This window comes from Alligator mississippiensis, chromosome 5 (assembly GCF_030867095.1).
Source record: "Alligator mississippiensis isolate rAllMis1 chromosome 5, rAllMis1, whole genome shotgun sequence".
Lineage (NCBI taxonomy): Eukaryota > Metazoa > Chordata > Crocodylia > Alligatoridae > Alligator > Alligator mississippiensis.
In genome coordinates, this window is record NC_081828.1 from 75,789,283 (window position 1) to 75,813,005 (window position 23,723).

General features: G+C 50.4%; 1 protein-coding gene across 1 annotated transcript; it reads right to left on the reverse strand.

Annotated features, from left to right (window-relative positions):
* Positions 1-7,877: 7,877 nt before the first annotated feature.
* On the reverse strand, positions 7,878-21,871 carry ZBTB45 (zinc finger and BTB domain containing 45). The gene is made up of 3 exons (XM_014610004.3): positions 21,663-21,871; positions 15,552-17,328; positions 7,878-11,226 (listed from the first exon to the last, which is right to left on the reverse strand). Exons 2-3 carry the CDS (start codon positions 17,104-17,106, stop codon positions 10,652-10,654), a joined length of 2,130 nt encoding a protein of 709 aa, XP_014465490.1. The 5' UTR covers positions 17,107-17,328; positions 21,663-21,871; the 3' UTR covers positions 7,878-10,651.
* Between the last annotated feature and the right edge of the window lie 1,852 nt (positions 21,872-23,723).

Consider the following 23,723-nt stretch of genomic DNA (forward strand, 5'->3'; position numbering starts at 1 on the left):
AGGAGGTATACTCCTCTTTGGTAATCTCTCCCCATTTCCACTTTTTATATGCTCCCCTTTTAGTCCGCAGGCTGCCCTGGATTTCTCTGGTCAGCCAAGGAAGCCTCTTGGCCCCTTTCCCTCTTTTTCCTCGCATCGGGATTGTCTCCCTCTGTGCCCAAAGGATCATTTCCTTAAGGCACAGCCACCCTTCCTGGGCTCCCATCTCTTCAAAACTCCTACTCTGCAGTGCGTCCTTGACTAATCGCCTGAATTCATTGAAATCAGCTTTCCTAAAGTCTAGCACTTTCACCCTACTAGTTACCTTACCCACTCGACGTCTTATGGTGAATTCTATTATTTGGTGATCACTGTCCCCCAGGTGACTACCAATCTGTAGGTCCCCTACCATATCATCCCACGTTGCCAATACCAGGTCCAGTAAGGCATTCCCCCTAGTGGGACCATGTACCTCCTGCGTCAGGTGGAGGTCCTGTATGCAGGATAGGAACGTGCGTGAACGGTGGGACTTTGCTGTCTGTGTCTCCCAGCAGATGTCTGGGTAGTTTAGGTCCCCCATGACTACCGCCTTCTTAGTTTTTATGGTCTCTGAAAGCTGCCTCAGGAGCCCCGAGTCTAGTTCTTCCCCTTGGTGTGGGGGTCTATAGCAGACCCCTACCACCAAATCCCTTTCTCCTTGCCCCCCATGTAACCTAACCCACAATCCTTCTACTTTCTCCTCCTTCGATTCTGTCTTGATAAGGGTCGATGTATATTGCTCATTGACATAGAGCGCAACCCCTCCCCCTTTCTTCCCCACCCTGTCCTTTTTGTACAGCCTATAACCCTCAATGTGTACCGCCCAGTTGTGGGAAGAATCCCACCAGGTTTCAGATAGCCCTACTAAGTCGTAGGTGTTTTCTGCAAGCAGAAGTGCTAGTTTATCCTGCTTGTTCCCCATGCTCCTAGCATTAGTATATAGGCACTTGAGCCCTGTGACTGGTGCCTTTTTTGCCCCCCAGCTCCGATTCCCAAAGGGCCCCTTATTGCTTACCTGCTTATTGCTTACCTTGGTTGCCACCCACCACCCTGTGCCACCCGTTGCTTCCCAGGAGCAGGGGCAGGGAAGCTGGGGGAAGCTTGCCCTGCCATCTCCTCCATCCCCCTTGGGCAGCATGCGCCTCCAGGGAGCAGGGCTGGGGGTGTGTGTGCGAGGCCATTGCTGCTGGCCTCACCCCACCGCTCTGTCCCCTCCATTCCCTCCGTCCCCTCCGTCCTGGCGGCACTCCGCCACCACCAACTCCTGTCTGGAACGCTCTTGGAGCACTCTGATTGATTGTTTCAGTCAGCATTGTGATTGGCTGCTGAGACAATGAATCAGAGTGCAAATAAAGTGTTATGGCCAGACAGACAGACTAAGGCTTTTATTATATTAGAATAATAGTGGGCCTAGGACCACCAGCAAACTACAAGCCCCACTCAGTGGTTAGAGGGAGGCCATTAACTACCTAACAACTAAATCCTTGGCACAAATCATAGAAAAAACAGGAACAGGATTGCAGGTCAAAGATTAATTTCTAGGATTCCAAGGAGGGGGGGGACACTGAACAGAAAACACTGGCTAGTGCCCACTGACCCTCTAATGTTTGGCATCTAAGGAACTGAAATGTTGCCTGGAAACATGCACAGGTGAGTGAGAGGAAGACAGCTCCACAGTCCCCTGGGTTCCCCCTGGCCAGCTCCTTCTTCTTGGTCTGATAGATGGACAGCTTGGCCAAGATCAGGAAGTGGTTCACTAGAAGGTCCTGGGACTTAGTGGGGCTGCTTATGGGGTGTGCATAAAATAAATAGTATGGGGAAAAGTGCAGCCATAACCTCAATAAATGGTTCTTGAGGGGGCAGTAGAGGGGCTGCAGCTTGGCATGCTCGAGGGAGAAGCCAGGAAACTTGAGTCTCAGTCCTCCCTTTTTCAAACATGACACTATACTCTCAGATTCAGCGGCCTGTCAAGACTTTTATCTGCTAAGGGACTGAAAGGAACAGACCCCTTTGTGCATAGGCAAAAGAGTATGTTTTCAGATCAGCTTCACTTAGCTCATTCAGGATCCATACTGAATACCAGTTACAAATCTTTAAAAGGATTTCAGTCTAGTGTGGTGCAGTCTAAACTCCAACTCATAGAATTATAGAAAATTAAGGTTGAAAGGGACGTTAGGAGGTCATCTAGTCCAACTCCCTGCCCCCAACTATATCATCCCAGCCAAGGCTTTGTCTAGCTGGGTCTTAAAAACCTCCAAGGATGGAGATTCCACAACCTCTTGTAGCGGGCAAACTGAGTTATGCTCAAGCTCTTAGCATAACTTTAGGCCTCCCCAGAACTAAGCAATTAAACTGTACGGTGTGCCTTATAAGGCATTGGGAAGAATGAGTGCCGTGATTGGTATGGTGGGCTAACCAGGTACAGTAGTTTCCCTAAAAGGAAAGGAAACCAAAAATGGAATAGGATTGGAGTACTTTATCTAAAAAGATGAGGTAAGAAACTTGAGGATTGGACAGTTTGAGATGAGAAAGTTACCAAAGTAGTGGACAAAGAGACAGTGTGGGTTTGTGTTGCCACCCTGGGGAGACAGGAGCAACCTTGAAATTCTTGTTTGAACAATGAGGAATCCAGAAACTAACATCCTACACACCCAGCAGAGGATCTGAGGCTGGTACCACTCAAGGTTTCTGCTGTAATGCCTGAAGAAACCGCTTACCAGGTCATATTGCAAGGATAATTGTCTTGTAATAAGCCTAGGGGTTACTAATAAAGTTCACTTGATACCAAATTGGATAAGGGGCCATGTCAATCCTTGGGGGTCTCTGGTAAAAGGAATCCTGGGGACAACTCTATGGGTAACCTGCTGTAGTGTTTTACTGCCCTCCTAGTGAGAGTTTTTCCTAATGTCTAACCTAAACCCCTCTTGCTGCAATTTGGTACTAAATTTAATGCACCGTAACCATGGCACATTAAAACATGTAGAAGTGCCCAGTAACACTGATAACATGGAGCTTTTACTGTGACAGTTTGTTCCACTTGTGCAGGATAGTTTCATTGTGTTGTCAAAATTCTAAATTTGAGTTTTCAATAGCCACTAAGGAACAATATTTTCACATGTTTATGTGGGTTGGGCCTATTCTCTGGGCCCATTTTGTATCATTATTGTGACTAGGTCAGCTAGGGACTAGGGCTGTGTGAAGCTTCAGTCCGATTCAATTTGGTGGAGATTCGGCCCGATTTGGTGGCTGAATCTCTGAATCTGAATCAAATAAGAGGACCCTTTAATCTCTCTGAATCAAATCGAAACCCTCCAAATTGGTTTAGAGAGATTCGGAAAGATTTGGAGATTTGGACATAGACACAGCTTTAAATGTTTTTTCTACATACCTCTAGGTAGCAGGTGGCTCATGAATGCTGCGATGCTGGGGCGCATGGAGCGTCCCATAGAAGCACAGGGAGTTCTCCAGCCTGCTTGGCAGCAGACCCTGAAGATTTGATGCTGATTTGGAGAATCAGCAATTCAGACATAGACACAACTTTAAAAGTTTTTTCTACATACCTTGAGGTAGCATGTGCGGCTCATGATTGCTGCGATGCTGGGGTGGATGGAGTGTCCCACAAGAGTGCGGGGGAGCCCTCCATGTGCTCGGCAGTGAACCTGGAAGTAGACCAGAAGTACTTCTGGTCACTTCTGGGTCCGCTGGGGAGCACACTGGGGGCACCCCCTGCACCTCTCCGGTTCAGCAATTGGTGCCTCCTGGGTCTGGGGGGCACCCAGGGTCCCCCTGCAGCTGATCGCCAAGGTGGAGAGGCATGGGGGCCCCCCCCCCAGCACGCTTCCTGGCAGACCCAGAAATGGACCAGAACTACTGCTGGTCTACTTCCAGGTTCACTGCCGAGCACATGGAGGGGTCCCCCGCACTCTTGTGGGACACTCCATCCACCCCAGCATCACAGCAATCATGAGCTGCACATGCTACCTCAAGGTATGTAGAAAAAACTTTTAAAGCTGTGTCTATGTCTGAATTGCTGATTCTCCAAATCAGCATCAAATCTTCAGATTTGGATTTGGCTGAATTGAATTGGGCAGTGATCCAAATCAATTAATTGAATTACTGTCCCTGATTCAGGCCGAATCTGAACCTGAATCGAATAGGGCCCGTTTCATACACCCCTCCTACAGATGTGTTTTTTTCACTGAAATAGCAATACCAGTTCCAGCCATCGCACGGATCCAGTGTTATTTATATAGGATGCTGACAGATGTGGAGAACCCCCCCACCCCCCCCCAGCACTTTCTCAGAAGAGGAATTGTATCAGGTTGACCTAGTGACCTAGCTCCCTAGTGTCTGTACAACTTTCACCCTTTAGTGGGGCGTTTTGGTGCTTTTGTCAAACGCTGATTCAATCAGCTATTTGGTAAAAGCACCAAAAAATCCCACTGAAGCATGTGAGCTATATAGTCTGTGGACGAGCAAGGTCAAACTGATGGGTTGCCTCTTCTGGGCATGCACTGTGAAGGGCCAGTAGGCGGTGCTCCTGTGTTGAATCACTTACCTTGCTGCACCCCACCAAAAACCAAGCTCGAGTGCCTCCCTTGGGGTGCCTATTTCTGGCCGATCCCCTTCCTGGAGCATGCCTGCAGGCCTGGGATACCGCTGCCACCATCCAGACTCAGGTCTTTGTCTGGGCCCTGTGCTGCCTGGGATACACAGATCCTGTAGACTTAGGGGTTGCTTAGAAGGATATATCTGGGTGCTTCTTATAGCCTGAAGCATAGAAAGTAGCCTCCCTTAGTCAGCTAAGTAAAGGGAGCAAGAAGGCCTTCCCAACTCCTCTCAAGCATGTACAACAAGGCTGGCTATAACAGACAGCTTTATTGGGTAGAGAGGGTAGGCATGGGGAGGGGTACAAGTCAGAGAATTAGCAAAAGACTAACCCTGAGCAAACAAAAGTGGCTTGGTAGTCTTTTGATACGTAACTAGAATACATAAAACTAAGTTCCTAGTGAGGTTTCTGGTAAGTTACTCACTTCTGCATCCGGATGAGAGAGCTGCAGAGGTCCATGCTTTTGCGTGTGTGTCTTAAAAATGTTTGCTTGCCTTCTTTCTGGAGGGATCCTCTTAAATAGCCCTCTTGACCTCACCACCTGGACTCAACCAACATCAGGTATTTTCTCAACATCACTGATGCTGACCAGTGGGTTTCAGTAACATCAGCTCTCATGTTGAAGAAGGACCACTGACCACACTCCCAGGCCAAAGGCTGGAAGTTTAACAATAGACCTGGCCACAGGGAGAGGGGAATCCCCCCACCCTAGGGGATCCCTTAGGCAACCAGGTGGTTGTGTAGCAACCAATTGATAGACACGTGGGCAGAGAGAGAAGAGGGGAACAAACAACCCAAAAAGTGAGGAGGCTGGGAGGAAGTTCTTATGTATGCCCTGTGCTCAGCACAGGGGTGTGTCACAACCCAAGGGTGTGATTTTTGTTTGTGCGCGCTTTGGCACTACTGAATTATTTTCCTGCAGTTTGAAGCTTTCTTTGCAGGGTGCATTTCTTCTTTGCAGCATAGAAATGCACGTTGCAAGGAGTTTCCACCATTTGTATTCAAATTCGACCCCCCACTATTGGTTGTTTCTAAATTATTCCCATGTGGTGGCTAGTGATTGGCTTGCTGGCCGTATAAGAGGCTTGGGTGGTTTCTGCCCAAGTTGGAGGACTCCATGAACATCAGGAGGAGGAGACTTCACGTCTCATGAAGATCTCTAAGCGCTGCGGAGCCTATTGAACCCAGCGTGAATATCAAGAAGGCAACAGGGGTCTGATCAGCCTCTAGCCTCTCCCCGTCGCTGAGCGCAATCCTCGACGTACCCTTTCCCTGCACGCAAAAGTTCCACGGAGCCTCAACAACTGCGTGTGAGTCAGAGTTTTGTCCGAGTCCTTAACATAGGGATTTAAGCGGAGCTTTACCTGGGAAACTTTCCAGCCTACACCGCGACCATCTACGGTGTAAGTAAACAATCTTGAATCAACCATTACGTGTCTGTGCCTAATTCTAGCGTGTTGCCTGCTTTCTCCAACCCAGCGTGTCTGGGCTGCTGGCCACAGCCCACGGCGCGAAAAAAGGGCCCCGGATCGCTCCCGGCCCACACAGGGTGCACCAAGCTGAAAGCAAAGCACTTTTTTTTTTCCACATCTGTAAGCAATGATAATGGTTCCTTATATCAATCTCCCTTAAACTCCATTCTTGTTGGAATAGTTAAAGTGGCATTTTCAACTTTTATATGCACATAATGGAGCTGGGTAACATTTTTCAGCTGAAACTTTTTTCATATTAAAAGATTTGGATTGACTTGAAGTGCTGTTGTAGCGCTGAGATTGCTTGGATGGTCCAGGGATGGTCCAGTGACCCGAGGAAGGACATTTTGTACCCCAAAACTTGTCTAACATCTTGCTTAACTAAAAAAAAGTAATTAAAAAACTCCTTTAAAATAGTTCACAAATTCCTTGTGATTTTGGCAGATTTTAATAAAAAAAGATCAAAAATCAAAACATTTCATGCCAGACATTTTCTAATGAAATGTTTCTATTTCTGATTCAAAACAGTTTATTCTTTTGAAATTTAACTAATTAAAAAAAAAAGGATCAAATTGTAAACGTGGGATGGTGGGAATCATAGGGAAGTAGGGCTGGAAAGGACCTCATGGCTTCATCCACACGTGGTGTGGATGGTTGGTTCCCCGGGGATGCCTGTGCGATACGCGCTTTGGCACATGGCAGGTTACTCTGGGTGGGGTAGGGGAGGCTGGTGCCACTGCGGGGCTGGCCCTAGTAGCATTACCTGGGGTCCTGGAGGCCTCCTGGGGCTGCAGCAGTAGTGATTCTGCTGTGTGGAGCCTGGCCAGTAGCCACAGCGCAGCTCTGGGCAGCCCAGCTCTGCTTTTGAGCAGCGTGTGCTGCTTCTGTATGCACTGCTCCGCTTTTTTTTTTCTTGGGTTTTTTTGACCCCAGGGGTAAAAAAAAAACCCATGGAAAAAAAATGTGGAGCAGCACATGTACAGGCAGCACTTTGCAGCGTGGAGAACATCTGAATGCGTGGTATGTGGCACCACAGTCATGTTTGTGGCACCACATACCACACAGCCACGTTCCTCTGGATGCGGCCCATGAGGTCATTTAGTCCAGCCCCCTGCTCAAGGCAAGATCCCTAACTAATGTATGTCCAATCTGCTCAAAATTTCCAAAGATGGAGAGTCCACAATTTCTCTAGGTAGAGAGAGACAAAAGCTTTTTTAGTTCAGGTCAAAGAAAATATTTTGTTTGATTCCCAAAATCCCATTTTTTTCTTTGCCTTTGCAATTTGACCAAAAAAAAATTGTATGTTAACATGAAACAATATTGCGGGGGGAGTGATTAGAACATTCAGTAAATTGTAATAACATGATCTACTTAGAAGTTTCATAAGCATTCATGAAAATTTTGCCCTCTGTCCTTGAGGGTTTGGTGGACAAGCAGTGAAGGCATTTGGCCAGAACCATATACCAGTATTCAGCACTAGACTTGTGCTAAAGGCTGGCCCTTTCAACCACCCTGTGAACAAGTATCCAGTCATTTCAGCTGGAGAGTTAAACTCAGTTGGATATGATGACAACCATATTCCTTCCTTGTGAGCTTTTGGTTACAGAAACTGGAGTCTTAACCATGCTAGCCTGATGGGTTATTAAGGCCCAGGGCAGACTTTTGATCCATGAAATCCCTACAAGGTTTTATACAGATTAAAAAAAAAAATCACTGGTTAAAAACAAAAATCACCTTCAACACATGGTCAAGACCTGAGCAAGAACACACAAGAGACATAGGATGAAGCAGCATTTTACTGACTACCGAGCCCCGATACTTGCCAGAGACTGGACTAGAAAGACTGGCTTTGCTCCAATGAGCACCCATGAGCCATGTTTGGATTCTTCTCATTTGTACATTCAGTGCTTGTGATCCCCTCCAGCTCCACAGCTCATGGGCGTGTCCAGTGCCCTTCCAAGGGAGCAGATGTGTGAATGGAGAAAGTAGAAGGTAGATGTGAAGGGGCTGGCCAGCTCCCTGTCAGTTCCTTTTGCTGGGAAAAGGACCTGGAGCATGGGAAGGTGTGACAGGTAGCTAAACATTCCTTGCTTTGTAACCCCAAACCCTACTGGAATCTATTTTCACTCATCTTGCCCTTAAAAGACCACCCCATCTTCCCAAACACAAATGACTTAGGCTCCAAAAAAATGAGAACACACTGCCTCCAACCCTCATATTTCCAAGAGGTACAACCCTGCCCCAGGTAATCTTAAGGGCAGTGGTCATGGAAAGAGCTGTGACACTCAGTTTAGTGGCAACAGTGTATTCAAGTGTCTAGTTCTTGGCCTGCACCTTTGTGTGTGGAGAGTGCTCTCCAGCTGATGTTCATGCAGGTTTCTTCAGCAGGGAAGAGTTGAGAGACAGCTGAGAACACAAATTTCAAACATAGGAAATTGTTTCTTTTCCTCAGTGGGAGTTCTCTTCTGCTGTTTTCCACTCATCTTTTGCCTCTCCTGAGCTGGCAGGTCCCTTCAGTCTCCTGCTGGAGAAGGATGCCCCTCATCCACCTGGCCTTGTCTGCCCAGCAGATCACTTCCTCCTCAACCCCTCCACCTTGTTTTTATAGATGCAAACATGAGGCAAGGCAGGGGCTGCCAGGTGAACCTCAACCTAGGGGTCAGAAAGGGTCTCCATGGCTTTACATTTCTAGGGTAGAGGGGCCACACTGCCAGCCCTCAAACCTGTAGCAACTTTGCCAATGTCCTTCTGTAGCATCTAGGCAGACTGTATGAATTTGTGGGGAGACATCTCCTTCCACAGTCCGAGTACAGCAGACTGACCAGACCTTGTCCAGAGTGGTGTGGAAGATAGGTCGTCATGTGAATGCAAAGGCAGGAACTGAAATACACTGGCAGCAACACTGGGATCTTGATACCACCCAGTGTGTGACTACCATGGAAGGAACTCAGAGGAAACAACAGCAAATCCTGTTGGTACCCGCACTAGAACACAATGATCCAAGTCACCCCCGTTCAGGAAATATTTAATCCAAGAGCAGATTCAGAGTGGGGCTCCTAGGATGACCAGAAGAATGGAGAGTTGATTTTCTGAGAGGAGACTAGAAGAATTTGACTTATTCCATCTGGCAAAACAAAGAGATAGATTGTTCTCCCCAAATATATTGGAGGCAAACACCAGGGAATGACAAAGGCCATTGGAGCCAAAGTGCAATGCTGGCACCAGCGTGGATGGGATGAATTGGGCATGACTACATTTCTGTATTGGAACTGTGAAGAAGGCTTCCAACTCCTGGAGCAGGGAGCTGCCTTGCAATCTGTTGAAGGGAAAAACCTAACCATTCTTTTAAGATGGACCTTGTTAAATTTATGAGCAGGCTCATATGACACAGTGCTTATGACAGCAGCAGACTGGACCTGAAGAGCCAGAAGCAGTGATCCTGTGCTCCTCTCATCTCCTTCCATGTAAGCATTCCCAGGTGTCACTCATGGTTAGAACACCTTTGGACAGAGCAGTCACTAGCAACCCTTTAATATACACAATCAGAATGCTATTCTGTGTTTTATTATTTGATATTAAACACTATTTATTCTGCCCTTAAATCTCTTTGTATGTCCCTGCTCTTCAGCTGAATGGCAATGAATTGATTTGTACGTGCTGTTAGGGGGGGAAGGGGCAGGGAAACTGGGAGATCTGGGAGCTGGAGGGACAGTTTGAGCTCATGGGACAAGCATGAGGTGGGCATTGCTGACAATACCAACAGCATGGTAATTAATGATGTCACCATTTAAGCAGTTACCAAAAAGTTTCAGAGTGAATAACCTGGAATAATGAATGACGCAGTTCATGCTCCTTCTGCAGCCAATTTTAGGCTGGCTGCAGACTTGGGCAGGCATCTGTTTTATGTCAACATTTTGCAACCTTACAGCCATATAGTTATTGGTTGATAGAAGGACCATATGCAGAGTGAGTGGTGCGTTTTATGGCCAAGGAATAGCTGGAATGCTGCCTCATGTCTGCCTCTGAACTCCTCCAATAAACCAGGAGCTGCTAGAGGGATGAAATTTACTACCTGCCATGTGCCTAGTTCCATTCTCACTCCAGGGAGCCCTCACTCCATGCTCACTCCAGGGACCTGAGATGGCTCCTGATTAAGGTGTCCCAATGGTTCTGCAGTCATGGTTTGGAGAGACTTTCTACTAGGGGTGACAGTAAGGCTCCTGATAGGGGGCAACCCTATCAAGGCTGAATTAGAGGCTCATGAGGGCACTCAGTGGGCATCTCTGGAAACTTGCAAGGAGGCTGAGCCCACAGAAGCACCCTCCTTTAGAGATAAGAGGAGGATGGTCCCCAAGCCTGCTGGCCAGAATGCATCTATCAGGTGCATGTCAAAGGATGTGGATACCTGGTGCCACAAACACCTCCCTGGACCAGGTCTAGGAAGTCTTTTCCTTCCAGAGGGTTGTCAGGCTCCCTCCCAGGCTAGTTTGGTTGGTAGGTGGTCAGCAGAGTCTCCCCCTGGCAAATTCCCAGCACTGCTGGGCCCTTCTCCTTAGGCTGTGTGAGTTGGAATGGACCCATCTCCAGAAGGGTCTCCCTTCCAGGCTGGGTGGGTGGGGAGAGGGCTTTCTGTGGCAGAGTCCCCCTTCCAAGCTGTGATGGCACCTTCTGCACCTGGGTCTCCTTTCCATGTTGGGTGGGCAGCCATGGTGCCTTCTGTGGCAGTGGGATCCCCCTTCCATGCTGTGTGGCTGGGGATCGTGCCCTCAGCAGCTGGGTCCCCCTTCCAGGTGGCCACAACAGCACCCTCTCCTGTATCAGGCTTCTCCTTCCAGGTCACGGTCCCACTGGCCCCATCAGCCTCTCCCCCCTTCCAGGCTGTGTGTGTGGCTACGTGGCGCTCCAGCAGGGTGCGGTGGGAGAAGTACTTGTTGCAAATGCAGCACTGGAAGCGTTCAGGGCGGTGTGTGCGCATGTGGACATTCAAGGAGCTCTTCTGAGTGAAGCGCTTGCAGCAAATGGAGCACTGGAAGGCCCTGACACCTGTGTGCGTCACCATGTGCTTCAGCAAGTAGTCCCGCAGTGAGAAGGAACGCCAGCAGATAGAGCACTGGTGGGGTTTCTCACCTGCAACAAAAGATAGCAGTCAGCTTTGTGGCACTGAGCCCACAGTCCCTGATGCCTGCTTCAGTTATAATGCTGTACCCCTCTCATGCCTCCAGATGCCTTTGCCACGATGCCACAGCCTAGTCCTGGGGCCCTACACCTCAGGTCCCTGCTGCCCCATCTCAGCTGCAATACTGCACCCGAGTCCTGGTGTTTTCTGCCTGACACTGCACCCTGGCCCTGGTTCCCCATGTGTCTGCTGCAAGGCTGCAGCCTGGGTCTCAGTTTCCTACATCACAGGCCCCCAAAAGAAATGAACCATTTATCAGAAACCAGCCTGGATGCTCCTCTCAAGAAGGGACTCCCCCCCTACAGCCTGGGGTGACCCTGCCCGGAGTCTGTGCACCTTCACCCCAAATCCTTTCCTCTATGTGGATCTGGGGAGACCTTGATTGGGATCCCTCAGGAGAGAGGAGCCAGACTTTCTAAGATAGTACAGCGCAGAGGCCTGGCAAATGGGAATAACTGGAAAGACCTTCTCAGACAAGCACAGACACCTGCTGATGGCAGAGAGCAGTGATGCATCACCAGGATGGAGTCCCATCGCTGCCTGGTAATGCCGGTGTCACTGGGACACAGCCACAGGTCATACTGACACTGCAAAACCTAGGCATTTCCCTCCTACCCCATGGGCTATTTTGCCTCTTGTGCTCCATGGCAAGAGGAGCTATAAAACTGCTCACAGCTCTCAGAACTACTCCCTGCTTGGAGCTCTCTAGATCAGGCCCCTCCTTCTCCCCACACACAGCTCCATGAATGTGAATCAACCCCACGCCCTCCCCAAGCACTGCTTCTACCTCTGCCTCTGCTTCAGTGTCTTCATGCACATTTGGACTCTAGGACCTTTGTTCCTGCTCTGTGGACAAGAAATCTCCAGTGCAGGAAAGAGCTGTAACTCACTGCAGGCACTAGCTTCTTTTTAGAACAGATCCATAGCAGACATTAAAATGGTTATACAATTGGGATTTGAAGAACCAGGCCAGATAAGCATGGCAGAAAGTGTGATTTTTGGGGTCAGAGATAAAATTCCTCACATCTCAGTTACATAACTGTGGAGTGGAGAGCCCAGGTTTGGGGAACAGGTTATCTGATGTAAGGCTGCACTGGTGCACCTTTCAATGGCAGGGATCTGAGGCTGCTTCCAGGGATTGGCTTGGGGAGAGTCCTGGGCCTTGGAGTCGAGACCTGGTGCAACCTCTGTGGATTAGTCAAGGACAGCCCCAGGTTCCACTGGAAGCATGCAGTTGGAGAGTGGGGAACTTTATAGCTCCTAGCTGCAAGGTGGCCAAGTGGTGAAGGCTGTAGTCTACTAATCCAGTGTGTGCTGCATGCATGGGTTTGAATCCCATTTTTGCCTTTTGTAGGGGGAGAGGAGTCCAGGAAAACTGGCTGTACTTTAAAGAAGCCTTACTGAGAGTGCAAGATCCTGATGCACACGAAGACTAGCAAGTATGGCAGAAGACCAGCTTGGTTTAGCAGGGAATTCTTTTGTAAACTAAATCACAAAAAGGAGGCTTATAAGTGGAAAGTTGGACAAATAACTAGGGAAGAATATAAAAGCATTGCATGGGCATGAAGTCAGGAAGACCAAAGCACAATTGGAGCTGCAGCCAGCAAGGGATGTGAAGGATAACAGGAAGGGTTTCTTCAAGTATGTCAGTAGCAAGAGGATGATCAGGGAAAGTGTAGGTCCTTTATTGAATGGGGGAGGCAACTTCGACAGAGGTTGCAGAAAAGGCTGAAGTGCTCAGTGCCTTTTTTAACTTAGTCTCACAGGCAAGGTCAGCTCACAGACTACTACACTGGGAAGCACAATTTGGGTGGGGAAGTGAGCAGTCCTCAGTGTTGAAAGAACAGGTTAGGGACTACACAGAAAAGCTGGACGTGTACAAGTCCATAGGGCCAGATGGGATGCACCCGAGGGTGCTGAGGAAGTTGGCTGATGTGACTGCCACTGGCCATCATCTTTGAAAAATCATGGCAGTTAGGAGAAGTCCCAGACGATTGGAAACAGGCAAATATAGTGCCCATCTTTAAAAAAGGAAAAAAGGAGATTCCAGGGAACTACAGACCAGTCAGCCTCACCTCGGTCCCTAGAAAAATCATGGAGCAGAACCTCAAGGAATGCATTTCTAAGCACTTGGAGGTGAAAAAGGTGATTAGGAACAGTCAGTATGGATTCACTGGGACATGTCATGCCTGACCAACCTGATTGCCGATGTGGGGAGATTGGTGGATGTGGTATACCTTGATATTAGCAAGGCTTTTGATACAGTCTCCCATAACCTTCTCCCAGGCAAGCTAAGGAAGTATGGGCTGAATGAATGGGCTGTAAGGTGGACAGAAAACTGGCTGGAGCATTGGGCTCAGAGAGTAGTAATCAATGACTTGATGTCTAGTTGGCAGCCAGTATCAAGTGGAGTGCCCCAGGGGTCAGTCCTTGGGCTGGTTTTGTTCAATGTCTTCAGCAATGACCTGGAAGATGGCATAGAGTGCACCCTCAGCAAGTCTGCAGATGACACCAAGCTGGGGGGAGTAGTAGATATGGTGGAGGGTAGGGCTAGTACTTAGAGTGACCTAGACAAATTGAAGGATTGGGCCAAAAGGAATCTCATGAGTTTCAGCAAGGACAAATGCAACATTCTGCACTTAGGACAGAACAATCCCATGCACCGATGCTGGGGGCTGACTGGCTGGGCAGAAATTCTTCAGAAAAGGACCTGGGGATTACAGTGGATAAAAGCTGAATATGAGCCAACAGTGTGCCCTTGTGGCCAGGAAGGCTAATGGCATACTGAGCTGCATTGGTAGGTGTGTTGTCAGTAGCGCAAGGGAAGTGATTATTCCCCTCTATTCAGCCCTGGTGAAGCCACATCTGGAGTACTGTAGTTTTAGGCCCCCCACTACAGAAAGGATGTGGACAAATTGGAGAGAGTCCAGTGGAGGGCAACAAAAATGGTAAGGGGGGTGGGGGATATGACTTATGAGGAAAGACTGAGGGAACTGGACTTATTTAGTCTAGGGAAGAGGAGATTGAGAGGGGTCTTAATAGCAGTCTTCAACTACCTGAAGGCAGGTTTGAAAAGGATACAGCTAGACTGTTCTTAGTGGTGGCAGATGATAGAAAAAGGAGCAAATCTCAAGTTGCAGCAAGGGAAATTTAGGTTAGATATTAGGAAGAGTTTTCTCACTAGGAGGGTAGTAAAACACTGGAACAGGTTACCAAGAGAGGTGGTGGAAGCTCCATCCTTGGAGGTTTTGAAGCCCAGGCTAGACAAAGCTTTGGCTGGGATGATCTAGTTGGGGATGGTCCTGCTTTGAGCAGGGGGTTGGACTAGATGACCTCCTGAGGTCCCTTCCAAACCTAACTTTCTATGATTCTATACCTGCACACTGGCTGTACACGTCCTGAACTTGTACCTTCCACACTGTGGCACATTCAGTTAGGCATCATGGAGCCTACTTTCCCTTGCTACAGACCCCATATAAGCCTCCACACCCTGTCTTTAAATGTCTGTGCAGGGGGAACCTATAGGCTCCCCATACGGGCTATTTAAAACCACAGCATACAGCCTGATGGTGCATGCCACATGTTCAAATCTATGAGCAATACAAACAAACCACAAATATGGTATACATTAAATGCTTTGCATTTCATGCTGTTACAACTTTGCTGAATGTGTGGCATGTTGCAATCTGTGGCATGATAAACATATACCACACTATAAGTGTAATGTCTTCCAGGTGCCATATGCCTCTGTGACCAGATGTCCTGGGTAGGGAGCAAATTCCCCTTCCACTCCAGGAGAACAATGGGGCAGTATCTGTAGCCTCAGACTCCAATGCCCAAATCAGTAGTTCTCAACCATTTTAGATGCAAGGTGCCCCTTATTAGATTCAAGGCAACTCTTGAAAAGTGCAAGGTTTTAGCTTTTACTTGTTTCTTGACTACAGAAAAATAACAGCAATTATTCCGTTGCAAAGAACTCAGAAAGACCATAAGAGGTCAGAATGTCCTAATTGACAGTAAGGGTTCTTGTTTGAAATCTGTGGGTTTATCATGAGAATCATGTGTACGTGTTTGCACACCTAACAGTGCTAATATTGTGTAGTGTCTTTAGAAGGATCACATGGCATCTAGGATGCCAAGGCACCCTACTTGAGAATCACTGACCCAGACTCTTGCCACTGAATGGAGACAGGGAGTAAGGGGCATCTCCCCCTGACCTGTCCCCAAGGGCCCATGCCCCTTGGAAGCCCCAGAGGGACCAACACCTGCCCCTCACCTGAATGGATGAACATGTGCTTGGTGTAGTTCTTGCGGGAGCTGAAGGTTTTCTGGCAGTGGCTGCACTGGTACGAGGGCTCAGGGCAGCGTGAAGGCCCGGGACGCTGGGCCTGGTCACTGTGTAGGGTGCCTGTTACCATGGTGCCTGGGCTCAGTTGCACCATGCTGTTGGCAGCACCCGTTTCTGGCTGGACACTGTAGAAGCTTTGGGCCACACCTGGTTGTGGCAGGTGGAACTGGAAGATGCTTGTGGTGGTGGTGCTGGGCCCTGCCCCTGCTGCAGCAGCCACACTGACCTCGGCCTTCAGCTCCCGCTGGATGCCCAAGCCAGAGACAAAGGCCAGGCTGCGGGGTTCAGGGGCCCGGGCTGTGAAGCCTGCAGGGGCTGGCTTAAAATCTCCTGCCAGGGTCCTCATGTTGGAGGCCTCAAGGCTGCAGTCAGAGTGAAACTTCTCACCATCCCGTGAAGCTGCTGCTGCCCCCTCGCTGCCATCCTCACTCTGCCAGGTTGGGATGAATGACTCGGAGAAGACATCCTGACCGCTGAAGAAGTCCTGCCCCTCAACAGGGGCGTAGTCCAACTGGACACTGTCCTTCCTGGCTGTGCCCCCACCCCCACCCCCAGGGTCCTCGGCACTGCGCATTTTGGCCTCGCCACAGCTGGGAAATGCCCCACCACCACCACACTCACTGAAGCAGCTCAGCTTGTTGCCCCCAGCTTCCTCTTCTTCCTCATTGTCCTCTTCCTCTTCATCCTTGATGATGACGGGTAGCGTGTCTGAGAGTTGCAGCCTCACTGGCTGGCGCTGTTTGCGGCTGTGACAGCTGGGCTGCACCTCAGAGGGATGAAGGCCCACATATGGACCTTCCCCATCGCTGCCAGCTGCTGCCAGCTCTCCCTCTGAGGCTGGCCGCTCCCTGCCTTCCCCCAACTGCCTCTGCTGAGAGGAGAGCAGGTCACGAAGTTTGTAGCGCACTTCAGAGGCACAGAGCAGCTTAGGGGCTTCCAGCTGGGGAGCCCCAGGAGGCTCCATCTCATTGGGTCGGGAGGAGGAGGGACAAGAATCACGCAGGAGAGCCACAGTGCCTGGGCTATCCTTGGACTGCTCCTGGGATTTGGCAGTTGGCACCCTGGACATAGCAAGAGGCATGGAGGGGGCAGCAGGAGGGGGTTTTGGGCTACGGCTCTGTGAGATGATCTGGGTGCATTCATCAATAACTGTCTTTATCTGGAGGATGGAGGCGGCTGTGAGGATCTGCAAGGCCTCAGACTGGGCCACCACCAGGGAGCCACTGTACATAAACTCCACCAGCTGCTGTACCACCTGGCTGGGTACCACAGGGGGCACCTCTATTTCTGAGTAGCCCAACAGCAGCTTGTCATGGAAAAAGGGGCTGCCAGCAGCCAGCACACAGCGGTGGGCCCGGAGCGTAGCCTCATGGATGTGCACCGTCACATCACAGAAGTGCCCGCCCAGGCGCTGCCCATTCAGTGTCTCCAACAGGGACTTGCTGAAGTTCTGTAGGTGGATGTAGTGGACAGCTTCAGCCATTGTTGCTCTGGTAGGCTGAGAGGAGGTTTCAGGGGCACACGTCAGTGAAAACAAATAGAAAAGTGTTCAGAAGGCAGCTTCAGGACTTGCTGGAGAGTAGACACACATCAGAGATGTATATGGCTGCTTAGGCCTGAGGAGTGGTATCCATATCACAAGCAATCGCTTTGAGCAGAGGGCCTTCAAGGGACTTCATAAACAAGGATGTGCTTCTTGTAAGACCTGAGAGAGAAAGACATGAAACTAACAAAACTCCCTTCTCATTTTATCCATACTCCACTCTTGTCTGAATTGCTCCCACTCCCAGCCTGTCCCCACAAAAATCCTTTTTAAGGAATGTCCATGCACTCAGCTCACATAGGGCAAGGATATGTTGAGGTTCAAAAGGGTCAAAGAGCAATTTTTATGGGAAGGAGTGAGAGGTGTCTGAAAAGGGCTGTGGCCACAGTGAGTCTTGGGTGGTGAAAAGATTAATAATAATACTAATTCTTACCTCTCAAAAGGTCTGCAAATATGAGAAATGTGTGCTGGTTTAACCTAAGTTGTGAATTGAAACCATTGCAGCTACTCCTCAGGATATCCCTTTGATCTTAGCATAGAGTATCTTAGCATAAAGCAATCTGTTATTAGTTGAGTTTATTTTGCCTTGGAAAGTGCTTAACCCAAACTGAAAAGGGTAATTCTTATACTAGAATTAAAGTGTCCACCCAGAACATAATGTTCCAGATTATGTTCTAAACGTAAGGTGCTGTACCCTAGGGAGCATAATCAAAAAAAACCCCCAAAATGGATGACACCTGGCTGAATGGCAGCACTATGGAGAAGGATCTGGGGGTCTTTGTAGATCAGACTCAGTATGAGTATGCAATGTGATGCTGCTGCACAAAAGGCAAATGCAGTTTTGGGATGCATCAACAGATGCATGAGGTGCAAGACATGGGAGGTGATAGTGCCTCTCTACTCAGCACTGGTTAGGCCTCATCCAGAGCACTGCATGTAGTTTTGGGCTCTACATTATGAAAAAGGACATGGAAAAGCTAGAGAAGGTCCAGAGGCAGGTGACAAAGAAGATACGGACCTTGGAAAGCAAGTTGTATGAGGAGAGGATGAAGGAGCTCAGCATAGTCAACTTGCAGAAAAGATGCTTAAGAGGGACAACCTTCAAATACTCAAAGGGCTGCCATAAGGAAGACAGAAAACACCTTTTCTCTCTTGCTGCAGAGAGTAGGTTATGCATCAGTGGCTTGAAGTTCCAGCAAAGTAGGTTTAGATATCAGGAAAAACTTCATCACTGTTAGAACAATGAGGCAGTGGACTAGACTGCCTAGGGAAGTTGTAGACTTGCCATCACTAGGGGCGTCCAAGAAGATATTGGACAGCCACTTAGGGACAATCTAGGTGTAGCTATGCCTATGTTCTACTATGGGTATATCCTATGCTTTTGGCCTTTGCTGGTTGCCACATGGGGCCAGAAGGGAACTGTCTCCCTGCTACATGTGTCAGGGTTTTTTAAAGCCTTCCTCAGAGGCACTGGGTACTGGCTACAGCCAAGGCTGGAGGTTTTGACTATGGTGTGCCAATGCTCCTGCTGGCAGAGGTTCCTGGCTAGAGGGTCTTGGCTGTCTGCTATGGGGCAGACTGATCCTTTATTTGGGGTCAGGAAGGTATTTTACTCCACAGTCAAATTGGTATAGACTATGGAGGTTTTTGCCTTTCTCTGTAGCAGGGGGCATGGCCCTCTTCTAGGGATCTCTTAAGCATATTTTAACAATCTTTTATAGAAATAGGACATTGGCTGCTGTGGTGCTCCTGCTTTACCTGTGTCAGGCTAAGGTGTTATGTCTTATGGGCTAGGGACAGAAGTTACACACACCTAAACCCGTTCAACTGATCAGAAACTGATTTAAACCTGTAACAGAACAGGAGTTCAGTGCACATAAACCACTTTCAAACTGGCCAAAACTGGTTTAAGGTAAACCTGGTTGAATGCAGTATCAGACTTAACTGATTTGGGTCAAACTGGTTTATGGAACTTCTGTCCCAGACCCCTTCCTGGTTTAAATTAAATCAGAGTCCCTCAGCATCCAACAGCATACTTTTCAGCCTTGGGCTAGGGCAGGGGCGGGCAATTATTCTGGGCAGAGGGCTGCTTACTGAATTTTGGCAAGCCATCGAGGGCCGCATGACAGGCAGCCCAGGGCAGATAAATATTAATTTTCTAAATTTTTTAGGGATCCTGTAGGCTGGATAGAATGGCCTGATGGGCTGCATCCAGCACCCGGGCTGCATTTTGCCCACCCCTGGGTTAGGGTATACTGTCTGCTGCAGACAGCAGGGCTGGCCCCGCCTCTCTGCTGTCTAGCTGGAGCAGGGCGCAGGGGCATGGCAGGGGGCCATGCCATCTGGCATCTGAAGGCGAAGGGGCAGGGAGGGGATCTATTCCCCCTTTCTCCCCTCTCCTGGCAGGGGATCACAGCTGGGGTCTGCCTGGCTGGGCAGGCCCCATCAGGGTCCTCTACCCCTTGTGGCTCCAGCGGCAGGAGAGGAGGGTGTGGACAGCGCCGGCTGGCATGGCCCCGCCATCCTCCTGCCTTGCCTGGGGCTGAGGCTGGGGATAGGGCAGGAAGGCTAAGCTGTGCTGGCCTGCAGGCACTCCTGAGGGTGGGCGTGGAGGGGCTGGCCCAGGCTAGGTGCGGGGCAGGGTCCTTCCCAGCCAGCTGTGGCTCAGGCTGGAACTGTGGTAGCCGTGCACCTGGAATCATTGTTGACGCATAGGGGGTACATGCAGGTGCACATGCACTTCCTGAGATTGGTGGTGCACCCCCTGCGATTGGCCACTGCCAGCGGTGCCTGTGGGCGGTCACTGCTCGCCACCCCCTCCCCTTGCTGTCCACACTGCCAGTGGCATCTGTGGGGCAGTTACTGATCGCTGCTGGCGACACTGCCAGAGGCATCTGTGGGTGGTCGCTGACCGCTTGTTGGTGCTCGCCACTTTCCCCACTGTTGACATTGTTGCGGGTGCCTGTGGGAGCTCCCCTGTGGGCAGTCACCATGCCCCCCGCCCAGGGTCATGTATTGTTCATGCCGATTGCTCCTGGCTCCCCACGCTCAGGCCGGGCTGTACTGTCACGGAGCCTCAGTGCCTGCAAGGAATCTGTTACCTGTGATACAGCCGGCCTTGCTCAGCCCCAGGTGGGGTGGGTGGATAGTGTAGCTGGCCCAGGCTGGGCCTCAGGGGCAGGGCCCTTCCCAGCTGGCTGTGGCTCCATGATGGCCCAGCCTGGGCAGCAGCGTGGAGGTGATGCCACTGCAGGTGCAGGCGGGGGCCTTGGCAGCAGAACTGGTTGCACGGGTTGAGTCCATCATGCCTGTGACTGCCTGGGCTGGCTTGGAGATGCTGGCGGGCCTGAAGCCCAGCAGCTGCCTGCCACAGGGACTCATGTGCCTGCAGCCACTGCCACCGCATCCTTGCATGGAGGATGTGAGCAAGCAGGTCAGCTTCCCTCCAGCCTTGAGGCTGCTGCCCAAGCGAAGGGAGGGGGCTGCTTTAGTGCCCCCTGGCTTCTGGCCTAAGCCACTGCAGACATGTGGCTGTATTTCTAGAATCAAAAGAGGAATGTCTATTCACTTCCAAATTGGTTCAATCTATGCAGGTTAGAAAATGGATTTATATAATGGCTTGGATAGGGACTATCCTTCCTCAGGCTGGGGGCTGGACTAAATGACCTGTGGAGATCCCTTTAGCCCCACTTCGATATGATTTCTATCATCTGGTAATCACCCTTTGCATAGATCAATGCTTGTGAAGTCTTGCTGAAGATCTCAAAGCACTTTATAGGGAGCAAACAGGACTGCCAGCTCCAGAGATCAAGTGATTTATGATCTTTTTTCAAGTTACAGTTCCAACAGTCACAGAATAAAGCAAGAGTCTGAGCTTCCCTCTCAAAATGAGGTTTGCTGTTTAGCCTCTTGGCTGTAATGGCTTGTATATGTACATACACAAAGCTAATGTGCCCTGAAGGTTTAGGTCACAGAAAGCAAACACGTGTCTCTGGCTTAATGAAGGAAAATCCTATGTTTAAACTAAATTCGTTGTTTTGTAGAGCCAGAAACTGAATGCTGAGGGCTAGCATCACAGGACCACACCTATTTGACAGGGGAAGCGGGAAGATCAACCCGGGGTTGCTAAGGGGCAAGGGGTGGGTGGGGGGGGGGGCAGCAGCACCCAGTGCCCTGCAGCCCAATGCCGCTGCTCTAATTCATTAGCCAGTGCCCCTCTGGGCCACCTCCCCTAAAGGACCCAGGCTCCACCGAGCACTGGGACATCCTGGCTTCCCCCATCCCCTCCGTACTGTGACGGAAGCCCGGCGTCCTACTCCCCGCAGCACCGGGACGGAACCCAGATGTCCCGGGCCGCACCCAGGTAGCCGTCGGAGGCGGGGGAGGACAATTTGGGGAGGCCGAGAGGGGGCGGGGCCGCCGGCCCGTGGGCGGCTCCCAGGCGGGGCGGGGCGGGGCGGGGCAGGGCCCTGCGAAGCGGGCGGGGCCGCACTCACCTCCCAGGGCCTCTCCGGAACCTGCTGAACTCTCGTCTCCGCGACCCGGAACCGCATCCCCGAACCGCTTCCCGTCGCGGCTAACGAGTGAAAAGCCACTTCCGGTGTGCGGGGCGGGGGTGAGAGAACCGGCGGGTGGGGGAGTCCAGGGCCAGCGAGCGGCGGCTGCGGGGTAGAGTGGACGCGCCAGGAGTGGAGGCGACCATAGAGACCGGAAGCGGGGAGCTGGGCGGCCTCTGGGGCTAACGGATGCTCTCTCGATTCCCCTCCCCGGGCGGCGGCGCCCTCTGGAGGCAGGACCGCGCCCCCGCGGGGCCCAGTTTGAGTGTGCCTGGACCGGCGCATCCAGGCAGGTGGCCTCGCAGGGAGCAGCGGTCCGCTCCACTGCACAGCAGCCTCTTGTCGTGTCATACCTACTGCTTTGGTGTCTGTAACTTGGTTTCAAGTAAATGAAACTTGAGCTGTTTTTCTTTTTCAACTTGAAGCTTTAGTTTTATAGCGCTTTCTGCGGCAATGTTTTATACATTCAAGCTGTATTAAAAACCCATGTCACACAGTGGCAGAGAGTGGAGGCTGAAAGGGAGCGTGAACTGAGTATGACCAGGGTTTTTTTTGCCCGCTGTTCCTCTTACTTGCAGCCTCCAGCCTTTAAGGTCTAGGAAGTTCTTATTCAGGTGCTGTGCCCCTAACTCCTATGCCCAGTAGCTACTGATGCCCTTTTCCTCCAAGAATTTCTCCAATCCCTTTTTGAGCCTGGCTCAGCTGCCAGCTTCCACAACATCTGGTGGAAAAGCTCCACAGTGGGTGATATGATCAATGGGGGTCACTCCAGAGGAGGAAATTGTCTTGGTACTTTTTACAATAGTGAAATGATTCTATGTGCTAACTCTAGGAACATTCACAAATTCAGCCCATTAGCATTTCTGGCCTGGGTGTGGTGGTTAACCTGCTGGCAGAACCTAAAACAGGTAAACCCAAATCCAGCTCCATCTTTAGATGGGTAAATGCCATTTTGGGTCATTAATGCAGGGTTTAGATCTTGCTCCCCCTGGGAAAGTGTGTAATTCCATGGAAGTAATAAAATGGAGGAAAATGGTTGTCCCACCTTTTAATCTCATCAGGGTACTTGTCCACAGCATGGGAGAGCTGGGTTTTTAGGCCCCATTCACCCAGAGGGGACTTGAGTCTGTATCTTCTGCCTCCCTGCAAAGGGCCCTGGCCACCAAACTGAGGAAGACATTGCTCCTAGAGTACATCCTTGAAGTTCGCCCCCTGAACAGCCTTGAGGGAAGAAGGGGGGTGGGGGGCAAGGAAGATTGCAGTTCAGAGGTGGTGGGGCTCAGTGAGATGGCCACTACTCTGGAAGGGGGAGGGCTTTGGCTTTTGATTCCCTTGCTCCTGTCTGCAGTAGAGCAATGGCTGTCTTCTGTGCATGAATGATGCATGCCCCCGGCAGCTGGCAGAGCACGGTGGCGATAAGCAGGGGAGCTCCCACAGATGCTGCCAGCACTGTCAGTGGCGGGGGGTGGCAGCAAGCGCCGACCAAGGGTCAGTGACCACCCGCAGCCGCTGCTGGCAGCATCAGTGGCAGCCAGCGGGGATTGCGGACCGCCTGTAGACACCGTTGTTGGTGTCAGTGGCCGGGTGGCGAGCGGTGACTGCTCACAGGCGCCGCCGACACTGCCTTCTTGTAGGGGGTGCATCCTGAGTGGAGCACTGCACATGCACTCGCGTGCACCCCCTATGCATCGCCCTGGCTTCTGTGCATCCATTTTGTCCAATTATTATTAAATGCAAAACGCAGAAGTACATTCAGAGCAGGTCCTTCCAAGGCAGTGCCCATCTCACTAAGTCACGCTCCCTTTGGCTTGCTGTCCTGTGATTATGGATCATGAGACAAAGTTATTGGTCCCTGTGCAATGAATCATTATTATAATTTACTGTTGCTGCCCAGCAACTTTAAATTGAATATTCATGATTTAGCCTGTGCCAGGGGACTATTAATACATACTTTCCTTTCCTTTTTAGTTGCATACTCTAGTTTAGGTAACAATAGTTTTT